Here is a 17659-nt window from a genome sequence, read left to right as displayed (position 1 = left end):
CAAGTCAGGAACAAGACAAAGAGGCCCAATATCTGTACTACTCAACGCTATGTGGGAGATCTTAGCTAATGCAATCAGGAAAAAAATTTGCAAATTAAGAAAAAATATTATCACTTGAAGATGGTATAGCTTATCTATCTAAAAGATTCAAGAGATTTAACTGAAAAACTTTTAAAGTTTGTATGCAGGGTAAACATGAAAATCAACCTTCCCTGTATCTAGAAAACCCAACTAGAAAATGTAATGAAAAGTCTCCTTTGTAATAGCAAAAAAAGCTTAAAATATCTTAGAATAAAGTTTAAAATATGCAAGAAAATAAAATTTTAAAACATAAAAATTTTACTTAATATGTTCCTAGATGGGAAAACTCAATTGTAAACATATTAATTCCCCTCAAATTAATTATAAATTTAATGTAGTCTCATAATCCTAATGGTATATATCCAACTTTTTTCTTGACATGTAACCAGACAAGCTGATCTGAAAAAAATCAGTAACACAAAATATCTAAAATAATACAAATAATAAGAAAATAAACATACTAAAAGATACAGTAATTGTAAGTTTGATATTAGCAAAGGAAAACGAAGTAAAATCACTGGAGCAGAAGAGTGTATCCAAAAATCTCTCAAGGATCCAGAGGAATTTAACATAGGATGAAGATAACATTTCATACCAGCAATGACAGGACAGAGTAGAGGTTTTTAACCTGTGATCCATGGGCTCCTGGGGATCCCCACAACCCTTTTAGGAGGTCCCATGTGGTCAAAACTATTTTTCATAATAAGACTAGGGCTTTATAGCCTTTTTTTTTTAAACTGTACTGACATTTGCACTCATGGTGCAAAGGCAATGCTGAATAAAACTGTTGGCATCTTGGTAGTGCCACAAAAAGTAGCATGAAAGTGTCCCAGTATTTCTTAATACAGTATGAATTGAACTGTATTCCTTACCATCACACACCTGCAGTTAAAAAACAAAAAGACAATTCATTTAAGAATGCCTCTGATGATGTGTAAGAATAAATTTTAATAAATTCCTATCATTAAGTACACATCACTTTAATATTCTGTGTGATACAATGGAAAGTACACATAAAGTACTTTTGTTGCATACCAAAGCATGAAGGCTGTCTCAAGAAAAAGAACCTGTGTAAGCTGAGTTGTGAGCTGAAATAACCACTGAAATAGCCCTTAAAAGAAAAACTGACAATCTATGATTATTTAGATTTGGGTATTTGACAGATGTTTACCTGTCATTTCAAGGATAACAAATGACAGTTTTCTTGTCAAGGATAAAATTCAAACTTTTGAGGAAAAATTAGAATTTTGGAAAATTAGTATTCACCATTGTGAACTTAGCTACTACCCAGTACTTTTCTGATGAGATTGGTGGTGATAATAACGTTGTGATTTTAAAAAAAAATATTATATAATGAAATGTTCCAACATTTGAAAGATGTGCATAACTTAGGGAATCACATTTTCTAAATGACCAATGAATGATTTTACAAAACCATGCATGGATGAGAGACTGATTCAAAGTACAAGACAGGCCAATGGATTTTAATATAACATTGACATGGTTCAGGCTGAGTAATGCAACTACCTTTAAGAAACTAACACTTGCCAATTTTTGATTAAGTATCAAAACAGAATATCCACAATATCTGATATCAGGTCTTCTTATTTCCAAGTCCACTGCTCTTTTCTAGCATATCAGACTCAGTGAAGAGCTAAGATGTACTAAGTCAGATGCTTTTCTATTCTGTCCTCTAAAGGAAGCTGTGTGAGTCAAGACAGAAGCAACAGGAACCAGTCATTAGGATATATGTAGGACTCCTGGGATGTTTAACATGGCCTTCAGTTTATATGTGCAAACAACACAAATTTCAAAAAGGTTTATACCAACGAATACTGAATTATCATCACTGTTTTGGTGTTCATTTCTTCATGTAGCAGTACCATTTAAAAAGTGTACTACTATATCACTGCAATAACCATTAAGTAATATAAAAGTCAGAATAAAACAGGATTCGAAACTCCAGGCCCCAAGAACACAGTCTATAACTGTGACCAGAGACATATAACATTAGTTAGTGATCTGAAGTCCATTCTCAAGTTCCAGGTCCAAGTTCAATAAAATTAGGAGGAAAAAAAATCTTCCTACTATATCTATTCAAGAAAGTAAAACGTTCTTTTATTAATTCCTTTGAAGCAATTGTGGGAGGGAGGTTAAGTAGGCAGTCATCTCACAAGATCATATATTAGATGAATGAAGACTATAGTTAATTTTTAACAGACTGAAGGCATATATACAGAATGAGCAGAATGATATACACCCATTTCAAATTTTACCAATGATTTTTGATGGCATTAACAACACTAATACTGCATATTAGACATACTCCATATTATATATCAGAAACCTAAATGTGAATTGGAGCTCCAAGCACACCTTCTTCGCTCCGTAATGAAAGATGCCTTTGCTCTCACCTCAAAAAAAAAGATTAGCAACTCCTAATACACATCCCAAGGCTAAGAGTTTGTATCCTAAGAATTCAACCACCAGTTTTTCCAATGGGATAATCAGACAAGGACATGATCAGGATCAGTGCCTCTCATACGTTTTCCATAAAATGGCATGCATAGAAAATGATAAGGTATTTAGTACACAAGCATACTAGGCTGCAGGATTTGGTGACTGTATGATTGGTGGGGGTCAACATCTCAACACAATTAAACATATATGTGGTACATTCAATATGCTTTGGTATTATCACTTGGGAAGCTACTGTCTAGACAGCTAAACAGCTCTTAGAAGATGCTAGTACTTTTAAGATCAGCTTCTGGAAGATCTTTAAAATTTAAGATTAACCACTCTGAAAGACTGCATCTATTCTACTTACAGATTAATAAGTACACAAAGCACTTAGCACAGTAGCTGGCACATGGTAAGTGCTCAATAAATGTTAGCTATTATTATTAGCTCTTATTACTGTATTAATTTTCTTCCTTTTTATTTTTTTATTGGAGTATAACTGCTTTACAATGTTGTGTTAGTTTCTGCTGTACAATGAATACACTGTATGTATACCTATATCCCCTCCCTCTTGCATCTCCCTCCCTGTCCCCCATCCCACCCATCTAGGTCATCACAGAGCACTGAGCTGAGCTTCCTGTGCTTTATATTTATAGCATGTTCCCACTAGCTATAATTTTAAAATGTTACCTTTCCACATGCTCTCATGAAGGCCACCATCAGGGCACCTTCCCGCCGCCCCCCCCCTACCCCCGCCCCCAGAAGACAGGGTACTCATCCAGCCAAAGCTTCTCTGAAGCTCCCACACCCATCCAGGCTGCAAAAATCCAAAAAATTCATAGAAATCCAAGTCATCCCTCTACCAAAAACCAGGACTCCTCCAGAATCCTTCCAAGAATCAGTACCTCCTTCTGCCTTCAAATCACCTTCTTATTTCCTGATATAACTGTTATCTTGGCTATGAATCAAGATATAAACCTTTCTAGTCATCTATAACCAATACTCTCATCCCATTCAACTTTATGTTTTCAGTCATCTGACCTAATCTCCAACTGAGGTTTTCCCTTCCAAACCTTTAACTTGCTCTCTTGAATCTGGCCTCCCAATCAACAACTCTCCTTCTTCACTAAATTTTCTTTTTACTTACAAACCTTACTCAAAACCAAGCTTCTTCCTAAGGCCAACTCTCAACTTCCACACTAAGCCCTATCAAAGATTTCACTCCAGCATGGGCTCTTTGGCTTTTTTGTGTGGTGAACTCCCTTTGGCTAGTCAGTGAACCCTGTGACCCAATCCCTCTCAGATTTAAATGTAAAATGAAAAATACATAAGATTATAGAGTAAGCAAACTGTATTGAAATATAGTCATAAAAATAATGAAGATAGAAAATTATGATATAGAAATATATATGCTTTTTTATTAACACATTAGATAAGAAGATCCAGTGGCAGGTCTAATAATTATCGTAATTTCAAAGTTATGATGATATTTGCCATGGTGTAATGTGATGGGAAATATTTATAACTTCTATCTGTGACAAGTCACAGGTATTGCTAATACTATGAGTTATTGCCTATATTCATAATTGAAGGAAATGCTCAGTACATTTGTTAGAGGTTAGACACCATAAAGATGTAACTTTTCCTCCATTAAGTTCACACAGCCATTGATTAATCCCTATAAATTTCTGTACAATAAACTCAAAAAGTATATATACGATGTCTCTAGTGAGGCAAGCAGTTTGCTTGTTGCTTCTGAAATCTGAGGAGTCTGAAGACAGCTGCTATCCCCTAGGATTTTACAATCTACCTGAGGAAACAAAACTTACATATATCACACAGTAAAAGAACTCAATATTCGTAAAAAGACAGACTTAAGTTTGTATACCATCTCTACGTTCTACTACCTGTAAGGTCTTGGCCTAATCATTTAATTTACCTCTAAACTTCAGTTTCCTCATCTGTAAAGTGAGTGTAATAATACCTATTTCACAGAGTGTTAGGCAGATGCTTCATAAACAATATCTATTATACTACTTTAAAGCAATACAAACACATATCCAAAAGCATACACCAAATGCTATGTCTTTGATCCATCACTTACTAGCTATGTACCCTGGGACACATCATTTGATTTCTACTCTCATTTTCCTTAACCAAAAAAGGAAAGATTTTTATCTTCCAGTATAGTGCTCAAATGAGATACCACATGTGAAAGCACTTACAAACGCAAAACAATAAAAACATGTAAGAAGTTCTAAATAATGATTGCTGAAATGACATGATGGTTCAAATTATATTTGTGTATGTACTTTTTCTATAGTACTTAAAATACTACATGTAAAAAGACATGTAATCAAGAGCTCTATGAATATAAATATATAAAAAAGAGACATTCAAAATGAAAATATTTCCTTCATAAATATGATCTTAAATTAAAATTTATAAGACTACCACTCATCCACAAACTACAAAAGAACTCAAGAAAATGTCCAATATAGCAACCTATCCTATCATTAGACAGAGAAAGTATTATCATACTCATTTTATACAAAAGGTAACTTAAGAAAGGTAAGTAAAATTTACTTAAAGGTCAGTTCAGCTATGCTGGCACTGTGGATTATCCACAACAGATCTTAAAAACCTAACCCCTGCCATGCAGTAAAAATGAAGGCTTACTTTCCTTGTTAATTTGTAAACAAACTTACTTAAATTGGGTCTAAGCCAAATTTAATGAATAAGCTATACTCTTTATACATGCAAATTATCATATTTAGATGTCAGTGCATGATTTGGAGATTATCCGCCATTGAGTTAAGCCTTGCTTCTGTTCCCCTCCATTACTATGAATAACTGAAGGCTGACTATATTTAGAAATTGTGTTGTTTAAGAATAAACTTTTTTTTTAAATAAAGCAAGATCTTTCAAACATATCATTATACAACATAAATGTGAAGTATTCAAAAACATTTTTTCTTTTAAGAAGAATTCCAACAATTTATCCCAGCCAGGTAAACAAGTATCTGTGTGAATCACCACCAAAAGAAAGCTACACATCACTTAAGTGTTTTATCGAAATTATTTTTAAAGAAAACATCAAACTAAAAAAACTAGTTTAAAAACATCAAACTATAAAAAGCCTAACACAGGCTTTAAGTTTCACATTTTCCTTATATTATTTTAAAAAAACAAAACTTATCAAGAGAATGTGGGGAAAAGGTTGAAAAGCAAAAACAATGCAGACCACTATTAATATTTTTTAACAGAAAAGTGAGAAACATGAAGTTATATAAATATTAATACCCTAAATATCAAATGAGTTAATAAGTGTCTTCAATTATTTGGAAAGCTCTAGTTAACATTTTGCCTGAATACCATAAAACTAACCCACCAGGGTCAAGTAAAAAACATCATCATGCCCTACAACTAGAAGGCTGATAGAAAGGGCTGGAAAGAGGTCCAACTTCTTGTTTTCAGGCATCTGAATGTCTAACTGATCCATAAGAGACCTCTGTTGTCCTATAAATTTTTTAAGGGAAGAAACTATTCAAAATCTTTAAACAGACTTTTATTCACAGTTCTAATGAAAAAAAAAAGCCAAAAAGAGAACATTTCATTTTGCATGACTAAGCAATTAGAGGTTGAATAAGTACTTCAAAATTATAAAATCTAAATTTACTACATGAAAATGTAAGATATTTTCGCTGCTTCTACATTTGGAATGTAAGATCATAGAATTGTTCAAGCTATGCAAGAATCTATAAGAAATGGGTGGTCTGCATACTGAGGAAAGAATTACTCATTAGCATGAAAGAAGAAACAATCAAGAATTTATCTTAAAAATCTGCTTGTTCCTAAATTCTCATAGGTAAACAGGATACAGGTTTTTTATTTACAATTAATTATAACAACAAAAACTATATTTATAAAAGAAAGTAACACACCAAACAGCCCAATGATTCTAAAAATAGTTTCCCCTCTATAAGTAATCTTTATAGATTCTTTTCGTCTAATGGAACTATTTGACTCAATGAAATGAACAGGCCAACTCTTGATAGACTGGGAAACAATGACTATGGAGCTGGTCCTTCCAAAAGAGGAATTTTCTCCCAAATCAAAACATGGGATTCTGGCCTTTATTATCATTCTTAAAGGGATATGACTCACCTTAATCTCAATTTTAACATAATATTTTCAAAGGTATGAAATATAGATGAAAACTAAAAGAGTCAAGTCCTCAACCTTCCTACCTTCTAACTAATCCATCTTATAGATAAACAAAATAATCCTAAAAACACTAGTTTTGAGGAGGCATTACACATACTTTCTTAACCAAAAACACTTGCTAAATAAACACAATAAATGCTTAGGTAGCATTTTTCAAACATTACTTTGAAACTTATTAATGGGTTATGAAATTAGTTTTATGAGTTTGACCAACATTATCACACACACAAAAAATGAAATATAAAAGAATAGAAAATAACCATAATATATGGCCTTAAGGAATACGGCAATATTTGGTTTTAGAACGATATAACTTCAGAACTGATAAACCTTCCATAAAACAATCAAGGCAATCAAATCCATATATCTCATAAAATGAGAAAGTATTTAGAAAAGGTTCTAAGAAACTTTCAAATGAGAAAGTAGAAAAGTTTCCATGTGAAATAACTGTCACTTAATTACAGATTTATAAAGTAGGGGGTCAGCCAAATAGTAAACATTTTGGGCTTTGTGGGCTAGGTGGTCTCTTGCAACTACTCAACTTTGCCATGTAGTGCAAAAGCAGACAAAGACACTATGTGAACAAGTGGCATGGCAGTGTTGCCATAAAATTTTATTTTAAAATAAAAACAGGGAACCTGCAGGATTTGGCCCACAGGCTGTAGTTTAGTTTGATGACTGATGGTATAAAGAATTTATTTCTACTCCAGAATGCTGAAAACCTTACCTATTTTAATGAATCGACAAGGAAACATCTGTTCATCAATTTTATGCTTCAAGGTAAATGTTTCTTTGTTATAATCATTCTTTAAGCCACTGTGGAAAAAAATAACGTTATCAAATCTGATTTCATAATTTAGTAAATGCACTAAAACAGAGATTAATATCATACTCTGATTTTAAGGTCAACGAATGCTCAGAATATATGACAGGGACAATGTAACGAAGTAGTTGAACATGAGAATATAGGACAAAACTTGTACATTCACATCAACTGCACTAGACTGTATTCTCTTAATTAAATGAGGGCTAATGAAAAAATGTTGTGTTAATTAAAGAATGTGACTACAATACATGAAAATGTGTGACAATACCTAGTGTCCCTAATGTATAACTAAATACAATATAAAATATTCAAGCAGTAAGAAGAAAATTTAAAAACAATTCATACTCATATCTTACAACTTAAACAGAGCCAAATATTAGAATCTGTCAAAGAATTAAGTTATTAAATTCTGACTAAGATGCCAATGTTCCTTTTATAGCTGAATAAATTTTCAAAGACAACCTTACTCTGTTGGTTTAATAGCATCCGCTTTATCCTACATAAAAATAAACCCGTATCACTTCTCTACTTAAACAACTTGGGCTGACTCAAGTATTTATGGGAAAGTCACTAAGTCAGGTTGCCTTATATTCTGATATACTTTCATGACTTAAATCAAACATAGTCTAGGCGTAATACATACTTACATATTGTGCTAAAGGGACACACCATGTCACAAATATATTCTAAAACTGCATGGCTTTATTTGTCCACTCCACCTTCTATCCCATTTTTCATCATCTAAAGGGCAAATTGACATTCATTCCTGGTGATCTATGTTGTCAAAACTCAAATTTACTGAGCTCCTTCCAAGAGGTAGGCACTGCAGTAGGTGCAGTCACATACTTTTACTCTGTTTAGTTTCCAATTTATACTAAACTCCCAGAATATTACTTCCAGATTAGGGCACTCAATCTTAATGTTCTGGACAGATTCTATATTTTTACATCAAGGATTACAGCAAAGATTTTTATTATAGCTGAGAAGTATATGTGAAGTCATTAACAATTCAAAAATAAGATTGAAAAATAAGAAGTAGAAAAATACCCCCAAATTTTATTCTTTCTGCTTTGGTAACAATATTAATTAGTATCTGGTGGGAAAAAGCTAACTAAAGCACAATATTAAAATAAGGCACTAGAAATAAAATAGTAGAAATACTCTTTTCTCCTTTGCAAGAAAAAACAAACCATGCAGATTTAGCTACAAAGAGACTAAACTAAGACTGCAGATTGTTTAGAAACTCTTTCCTCCCCATAATCATAACCCACCTGGACAATAGCTCTGTCATGTTTTCTTCATTCATTCCACCAAAGACTTTAAATTTCTTCAAATTGCAGACATGAGTTTTCTCATATTTTCCAAACGTGATATTCTGGACTATAGCAGGCCTTTCAAGCTTCAGAATCAAGTACTACAAAAAGGAACAACCAAATTATATCCTCCTCCATTTAAAACAAATCGGTAGACAACATGAATAGTTAAAATTTTGGCCAGTTAACTCAAGAACGTATAATGTTCATCCTACACTGGCAGATTTTTTTATTTTTATTTTTTATGCTAAAGGATAGTGTGCAACAGTCAAGCTACCATAACATCACCACTTTCTCCCAGGAAACTACATCATTCTCAACAATATAGATGAAGGAGGGAAAAAAGGACTAGTGAGATAACTTCTAATCAAGGAATGACATTCAGTAAGATATAACAGACTATGAATAATGAAATAAAACAAAATTAGAATGCAAAAGTAACAATTACATATTCTCACTGACTACACTTCAATAATAAATTCAATGTTCAAAATCAGTGGTAAAATTTTAAACCTAAAAAAAAACAGATTTACTATTCACCTCTGCCAATTTTATAAATTAAAAAACTCAGACCTACCATAGATATATCTAATATAGCTCAAGTTTTGCTATTATACACAGGATAAAATGGCGTCAGTTCATTAGGGAACACATTTTACATTACGCAGGCTGTCTTCAATAATAAAAATTAAGAAGGAAACTACTACTTGTCAAATACATCAGGAAAAAGCTATTTAGGAAACAACTCATGTTACATGTTGGAGTGGCTTCATGCTTCATAATAATGGGTAATACTCATGATAAAGGAGAACAGAATGAAGTTGGTGGTCCCACTTTGTACCATACACAAAAATTAACTCAAAATGTATCAAAAGTGATCCAAAATCGAACCAATACAATCAAACCTAAGACATAAAAGTAAGAGGTAAAACTATAAAACTCTTAAGATGAAAATAGGGGTATATCTTCATGACTCTGGATTTGGCAATGGATTCTTAGATATGACTCCAAAGTACAAGCAACAAAATATAAAATAAACTGGACTTCATCAAAATTAAAGTTTTGTGCATCAAAGGACACTATCAAGAAAGTGAAAAGACAACCTACAGAGTGGGAGAAAATACTTGCAGAAATGTATCTGATGAGGGTTTAGTACCTAGAATATATAAGGAATTTGTACAACAAGAAAAAGACAGACAACCTAATTTAAAAATGGGCAAAGGACCTCAATAGCCCTTTCTCCAAAGAAGATAAACAAATGGCCATCAGGCACATGAAACGGTGTTCAACATCATTAGTCATCAGGAAAATGCAAATCAAAACCACAATGAAATATAACTTCACACATACTAGGATGGCTATAACCAAAAAAACACAAAATAACAAGTGTTGGCAAGGATGTGAGGAAACCAGAACTCTTATACATGGTGCAGACAATGTGGAACACAGTTTGGTGGTTCCTCAAAAAGTTAAACATAGAATTACTACATGACCCAAAAGTTCTACTCCTAGTTAGTTACATAATAAAAATAAATGAAAAAGGTATTCAAACAAACACCTGTACATGAATGTTTCGAGCAGAACTATTCACAATGGCCAAAAGATATATACAACCCAAATGTCCATCAACTGATGAAAGGACAAACAAAAAGAGAGTATGTCTGCACAATGAAATATTATTTAGCCATGAAAAGGAATGCAGTACTGATACATGCTACAACACAGATAAACCTCAAAAACATGTTAAGTGAAAGAGGTCAAATGCAAAAGTCCATATATTGTTATGACTCTATTTACATAAAATATTCAAGTAAATTCATAGACGCAGAAAGCAGGTAAATTCATAGAGGCAGAAAGCAGATTACTGGTTGCCAGGAGCTGGGTTAAGGGTGAAAGGAGAAACTGCTTAATTGGTACCAGGTTTTCTTATGGGGTAATGAAATAACTAGATAGAAGTGATGGCTGTACAACATTGTGAATGTACTAAATGACACTTAATTGTACACTTTAAAATGGTTAGTTTTATGCTATGTGAATTTTACCTCAATAAAATAAAAGAATGAAGCTGGTGGTAACATAAAAGATGATATAATTAATATCTTGTGAATACTAACTCCCTTGTCTGACAAATTACTCAGATTTTTATGTGTATTATCTCGTTTTAATAGGACTAGGAGGAACAGGAGTAGTATTTTAATAACAATAATCATCCTCTTCTTCCTCATTTTAAAAATTCTGGCTTAGAAAGGCTAAATAACTTACTACAGTTATACAGCTAAAAAATGGCAGAGCTTAGATTAAAAATCAGTCAATCTGCAAAGGAGGCAAGAATATACAATGGAGAAAAAAGACAGTCTCTTCAATAAGTGGTGCTGGGAAAACTGGACGGCTATATGTAAAAGAACCTAAATTTAAGACCGGATACTGTAAAACTCCTGAAAGAAAACATAGGCAGCACACTCTTTGACATAAATCACAGCAGTATCTTTTTTGGATCAATCTCCTACAGTAATGGAAATATAAACAAAAATAAACAAATGGGACCTAATGAAACGTAAAAGCTTTGCACAGCAAAGGAAACCATAAACAAAACAAAAAGACAATCTACAGAAAGGGAAAAAGTATTTACAAACAATGAGACCAACAAGGGGTTAATTTCCAAACAGCTCATACAGCTCAACATAAAAAACCAAACAACCCAACCAAAAACTGCACAGAAGATCTAAATAGACATTTCTCCAAAGAAGACATACAGATGGCCAACAGGCACATGAAAAAATGCTCAACATCTCTAATTACTAGAGAAATGCAAATCAAAACTGCAATGAGGTATCACCTCACACTAGTCAGAATGGCCAACATCAAAAAGTCTACAAATAATAAATGCTAGAGAGGGTATGGAGAAAAAGGAATGTTGGTGGGAATGTAAATTGGTACAGCCACTACAGAGAACAGTATGTGGTTCATTACAAAAAATAAAAATAGAGTTACCATATGATCTAGAAATCCCACTCCTGGGCATACATTCGGAGAAAACTATAATTTGAAAAGATACATGCACCTCAGTGTTCACAGCAGCACTATTTACAATAGACAAGACATGGAAGCAACCTCAATGTCCATCGACAGATGAATGGATAAAGAAGATGGGGTGTGTGTGTGTGTGTGTGTGTGTGTGCGCGCGCGCGCATGCGTGTGTGTATATATATGTAATGAAATATTACACATCCATAATAAAGAACGAAATAATGCCATTTGCAGCAACATGGACAGACCTAGAGATTATCATAAAGTGAAGTAAGCCAGACAAAGACAAATAACATGTTATCCCTTATACGTGGAATCTTAAAAAAAAAAGATACAAATGAACTTATTTACAAAACAGAAATAGACCCACAGACATAGAAAACAAACTTATGGTTACCAAAGGGGAAAGGATGGGGAGGGATAAATTAGGAGTTTGGGATTAACATATACACACTACTATATATAAAATACATAAACAACAAGGACCTACTGTATAGCACAGGGAACTACACTCAATATTTTGTAATAATCTATTAAGGGAAAAGAATCTGAAAAAGAATATATATATATATATATATATATATATATATATATATATATATATATATAACTGAATCACTGTGCTCCACATCTGAAACTAACACAACACTGTAAATCAACTATAGTTCAATTAAAAAAAATTTTTTTAATCAATCTGATTTTGTCTGATACTGTTGGTTGGCTGACCCAACCTCCATTCTCAATCCAGTTCTTCCTAGCCACCTTCTGGCCAAAAATAGATACATGGTAAAATTCTGGTCAATGAGATAAGCAGAAGTTCGTTGTGGGATAAGTTTTGCTTTTTGAAACAAATGCTGCCTCTTTACTATCTGAACAGTTACAGCTGTAACAACCACTGTGCAACAATGAAGAAAAAGATTAAGAGAATCTCACAGATAGCCATCCCTGAGCCACTCAACTTTCAACAGTAACTGCCTAACTCTAGTTTCCATGTGTGTGGCAGGGAAAGAGATGGGGTGATGGCGGGAAAGAAACTCTATTTGTTTAACCCACTGTTATAGGACCTTCTATTATTTGGTGCTAAAAGCATTCCTACTGATTCACTAACCCCACAGTCAAAACTTTATTTAATGACTACACAATAACAACTGTTTAGGTTTATATGAGGTTTACATTCTAAGCAGCTATTAAGATTTCTTTACTATAGAAATTGCCATAGGAAAATTGAGATTGCTATTCTTAAGTTATTAATCCTTTTTATCCATATCAAATTAATAGGTGTGGTAATATGATTTTTGGTAACTGAGTTTCTTAAGAATACAGCTGTATATTAGAGAACAGACTACACAGCTAGGCAAGGGACTATTTACATCTCATTGTCTTTCTCATGAACTCCCACTTCCTCCCATCCCTTCCTCCTCCTTTCTCTCTTTGGTCATTCTTTAAAGTCTCAGTTTACAAGTCAGTTTTCTCTGATAACTGGTTAGTTAGATACAATGTTGTAACTAGTAAAAATGGATCTTTATACAATCTGTTGTACACCATCCATCATCCCACATCACCTCTGAATACAACCGAAAGCATTTGTCTATATAAAATTTTATTTATAACCAAATAGGATTTTGTCATTAAAAATTACATAAGTAAAATGTAAATTCTCTAACTGAAGTAAAGCACAATGATCTGACAAATACATTTTAGGTAAAATTTTTAATGTTTAATCACATTATTGATAAATTTTACAACTATTTTTCAAACTCTTGGGCATCAATGCTGAGTACTGTTACTATTAAACAGTGTTATCCCATAGTTAAAGAGGTTTCCATGACTTTTAATTTGGAGAAATAACTGCTGTAGATTTAGTAATAGAAACTGTAAAAAAAAAAAAAAGTCATTAAGAATGAACATTTTAGAAAAATTATTTTAGATCCTTTATTATCAACCTTTAAATTCTGTATATGTGAATATTAATAAATTAATTTTAAAATAAAACAATGACTCACAATCTCTTTATCAAAGCAGAGGGTAGGCTCATAGAGGATCAAAGAACTATCTATCACATGGTCCTTAATTTAGCCATAGAATTAAGGAAACAATGAAAAAAATTTAATGTTCAAAACTGTTCACAATTTCAGCCCAAAGAGATTTTTTTCACCATGAAAAACAATTTAAAAATCATTTTTAATCATATGGATGTTAACAATTTATAAGAAATAAAGATGATATAAAGGAGAAATGATGATCTATCAGCATCCATTAGATTAGATGGATCTATCAGCAAAAGTATATCCCAGGAGGTGAGTCTTAAAGGATGAGACACAGTGCATTAGTTTCCTGAGGCTGCCATAACATATTACCACAAACTTGGTGGTTTAAAACAATGGAAATTTATTCTCTCACAGTTCTGGAGGCCAGAAGTCTGAAATCAAGATGTTAGGAGGACCATGTTCCCTCCAAAGGCTCTAAGAGAGGATCCTTCTTTGTCACTACCCGTTATCCAGTGGCTCCTGGTGTTCCTTGCTTGTGGCAGCATAACTCCAATCTCTGCCTCCATCTTCACATGACCTTCTTCCTTGTGTCCCTCTGTATTTTCTCCTTTTCTGTGTCTAATAAAAACACTTGTAATTGGATTTAGGGCTCACCCTAATCCAGGATGATCTCACTCTAAGATCTTTATCTTAATCACATCTGCTAAAACCTTTATTTCAAATAAGGTTACATTCTGAGGTTGCACATATCTTTTTTGGGAGGGAGGGGCACTAATAACCTACTACACGGAGCTAGCAAGGCAAAAAGGCTTATGAAAAATGAGTTATAGAAGCTGTTAAAAGGCCAGCATGGTTGCAGCCCAATAAGCAAGGTGGAGAATGGTAATGTTGAGATTGAAGAGGTAAGCAGTTACCATATCATGCATTATAAATTATAAATGCAATGGAATCCATTAAGCACAATGGAAAGCCAAGATCTGATTAACATCACACACACACACACACACACACACACGCACACGCACACACACACAGAGTCTGCCTTGTACAGAATGGATTGGAGGGGACTGGCAGATGAGTTAGGATAGTTACAATAATTCTGACAAGAGATGACATGAAGGAGACTTGAACTAAGGTGGTGCAGAGATAGAGAGGATTAGACAGTTTTGACATATATTTTAGAGATAGAATGAATGGGGTTAAGTGATAGCTGGATATAGGGAGGGGAGAAGGAGGTATCAAGATGATGATTTAGTTTCTGACTAGAATAACAGGGTTAGTTGAAATATCATTTACTCTGATGTGAAGGACTGACAAAGAAACAGGCAGCATTAGAACAGGAAATAACACTAGAAAAGTCCAGACTGTATATCTATGTAAATCTCAGACTGTGTAATAAATCACCCAGTGTCTTAAAACAATAGTGATTTATGATTTCTCATGATTCTGTGGGTTCAATGGATAGTTCTTCCATGATATCTCCTGGACTTATATCAGCTGGTGGGACTGGACTTAGTTGGAGTAGAGAGTGGGGAAGCTGGACTTAGCTGGGATGACTGGGTCCCTCCATATAGGCTTTTATCCTCAAGGAGGCTAGATGGGCTTTCTTCAGAGCAAGTGGTCTCAGAGTTCAAGATACAGAGAACAGAAGCTACAAGGCCTTTTGAGGCCTTGCTTAGAAGTTGCAATAACAATTCCATAGAATTTTCTGTTGGTTAAAGCAAGTGACAAGGCCAGCCAAGATTTATAAGGTAGGGGAACAGACTGCACCTCTTACTGGAAGGAGCTGTAATATGTGACCATATTAAGAAATTTGGACTCTATTCTAGGAGAAGTAGAGAAACATAAAAGTGTTTTAAGATATGGGAAACAATAAAATTCAATACCCATTCAGGATTAGAAATTCTCAGAAAACTACAAATAGAAGAAAATTTTCTCAAACTGACATAGGACATCTATAAAATATCCACAGCCAGCATCATACTTAATGAAAATTATCCCTAGTACTGGGACATAAGAAAAGTTGAGGCTGGGGAGCCATAGAAGGGGAGGAAATATTTGCAAACCATGTATCTGATAAAGGACTTATACACAAAACATACAAAGGCTCTCAAAATTCAATAATAAGAAAGTAAACAAACAAATGCTAAAATGGACAAACCTTTTGAATAGACATGTCACCAAAGAACATTTAGAGAGGCAAACAAGCATATGAAAAGATGGTCAACATCAATAATCATTTTTAAAATGCAAATTAAAAACCACAAAGACTTGTTCATTAATTTTCAATGCATCTTTATTCGTAATTGCCAAAAGCTGGAAAACAATCCAGTGTCCATCAACAGATAAGTACATAAACAAACTGTGATATGTCCATATGAGAGAATTCAGTTGGGCAACAAAAATGAATGAATTATTGATGCAAACTACAACATGGATGAATCTCAAAATAATCACTTTGAGTGAAATAAGTCAGACAAAAAATACATACCATATTTCTCCACTTATATAAAACCCTAGAAAATGCAAATGAATCTACAGTGAAAGAAGCGTGGTACCTGGAGATGGGGGATGGAGGTGAGTGGAAGGGATTAAAAGAAGACATGGAAAACTTTGGTGGTAATACTCATGTTTAGTATTTCAGGAGTGGTGGTATTTTCAAGAGCGTACACATATGTTCAAACGTATCACACTGTACAGTAAAAATATAAAGTTTATTGTATGTCCATTATACTTTAATAGCTGTTTAAAAATAATAAAAGTTAGTGTTAAAGAAATGAATAAGCAAGTCACAGACTGGGAGAAAATATTCACAATACATAACTTACAAGGAACTTATACCCAGAATATATATAAACAACTTCTACAACTCAGTAATAAAAAAAGAAAACAACCCCACTTTTTTAAAGGAGTAAAAGAATTCACAAGAAAGATAAATGAACAGCCATAAGCAAATGGAAAGAAGTGCTTAATATAAAGAGTCATCAGGGAATTATAAATTAAAACCATTTTACACCACCAATAAACACTAAAATTAAAATGTGTGTCAATGCCAAATGTTGGTGAGGCTATGAAGCAACTAGCAGTCTGATAATTTCATACAAAGTAATGTACAGCTGACGCTGAACAACATGGGTTTGAACTGCACAGGTACACTTACATGCAACATTTTTGCAGTAAATACCTTGGAAAATTTTTTGGATATTTGCAACAATCTGAAAAGACCTAGAAATTTGAAAAAAACTGAAAAACAGACAATTTGGAAAAAGCCTAGAAATAACAAAAAAAATTAAGAAAAAGGTATGCAATGAATGCATAAAATATATGTAGATACTAGTCTATTTTATCATTTACTACCATAAAATATATACAAATCTATTATAAAAAGTTAACATTTATTAAAACTTACACACACAAACCCTTACAAACTGTATATGGTGCCATCTGCAGTGAGGTGAAATGTAAACAAAGTTGCAATATTAAATCATAACTGCATAAAATTAACTGCAATATATACTATACTACTGTAATAATTTCATAGCCACCTTCTGTTGCTATTGTGGTGAGCTCAAGTGTTGAGAGCAACTGCCTAAAATGCCATGTGATGCTTATCATCTCCATGTGAGCAGCTGTCTCTCCAGTAAATTGCGTATCACAATAAGAAGTGATCTTTCGCAGTTCTCACGTATTTTTCACTGTTTAGTGCGATACTGTGAACCACGAATAAAACCATGAAA

At 33.3% G+C, this 17659-nt stretch overlaps 1 protein-coding gene across 4 annotated transcripts in view; it reads right to left on the bottom strand.

Annotated features, from left to right (window-relative positions):
* The window catches only part of MKLN1 (muskelin 1), a 184724-nt gene that overhangs the window by 107014 nt on the left and 60051 nt on the right, over positions 1-17659 (bottom strand). For all 4 annotated transcript variants that reach the window (XM_073809944.1, XM_019922664.3, XM_033863277.2 and 1 more), the window contains 2 exons: positions 8866-9008; positions 7496-7584 (listed from right to left, as the gene is read on the bottom strand). In XM_073809944.1, the coding sequence (XP_073666045.1) occupies positions 7496-7584; positions 8866-9008 (232 nt within the window). The remainder of the gene's footprint in view (positions 1-7495; positions 7585-8865; positions 9009-17659) is intronic.

The sequence above is a fragment of the Tursiops truncatus genome, chromosome 9 (genome assembly GCF_011762595.2).
Source record: "Tursiops truncatus isolate mTurTru1 chromosome 9, mTurTru1.mat.Y, whole genome shotgun sequence".
NCBI lineage: Eukaryota > Metazoa > Chordata > Mammalia > Artiodactyla > Delphinidae > Tursiops > Tursiops truncatus.
This window is presented reverse-complemented; position numbering and strand designations above follow the sequence as displayed.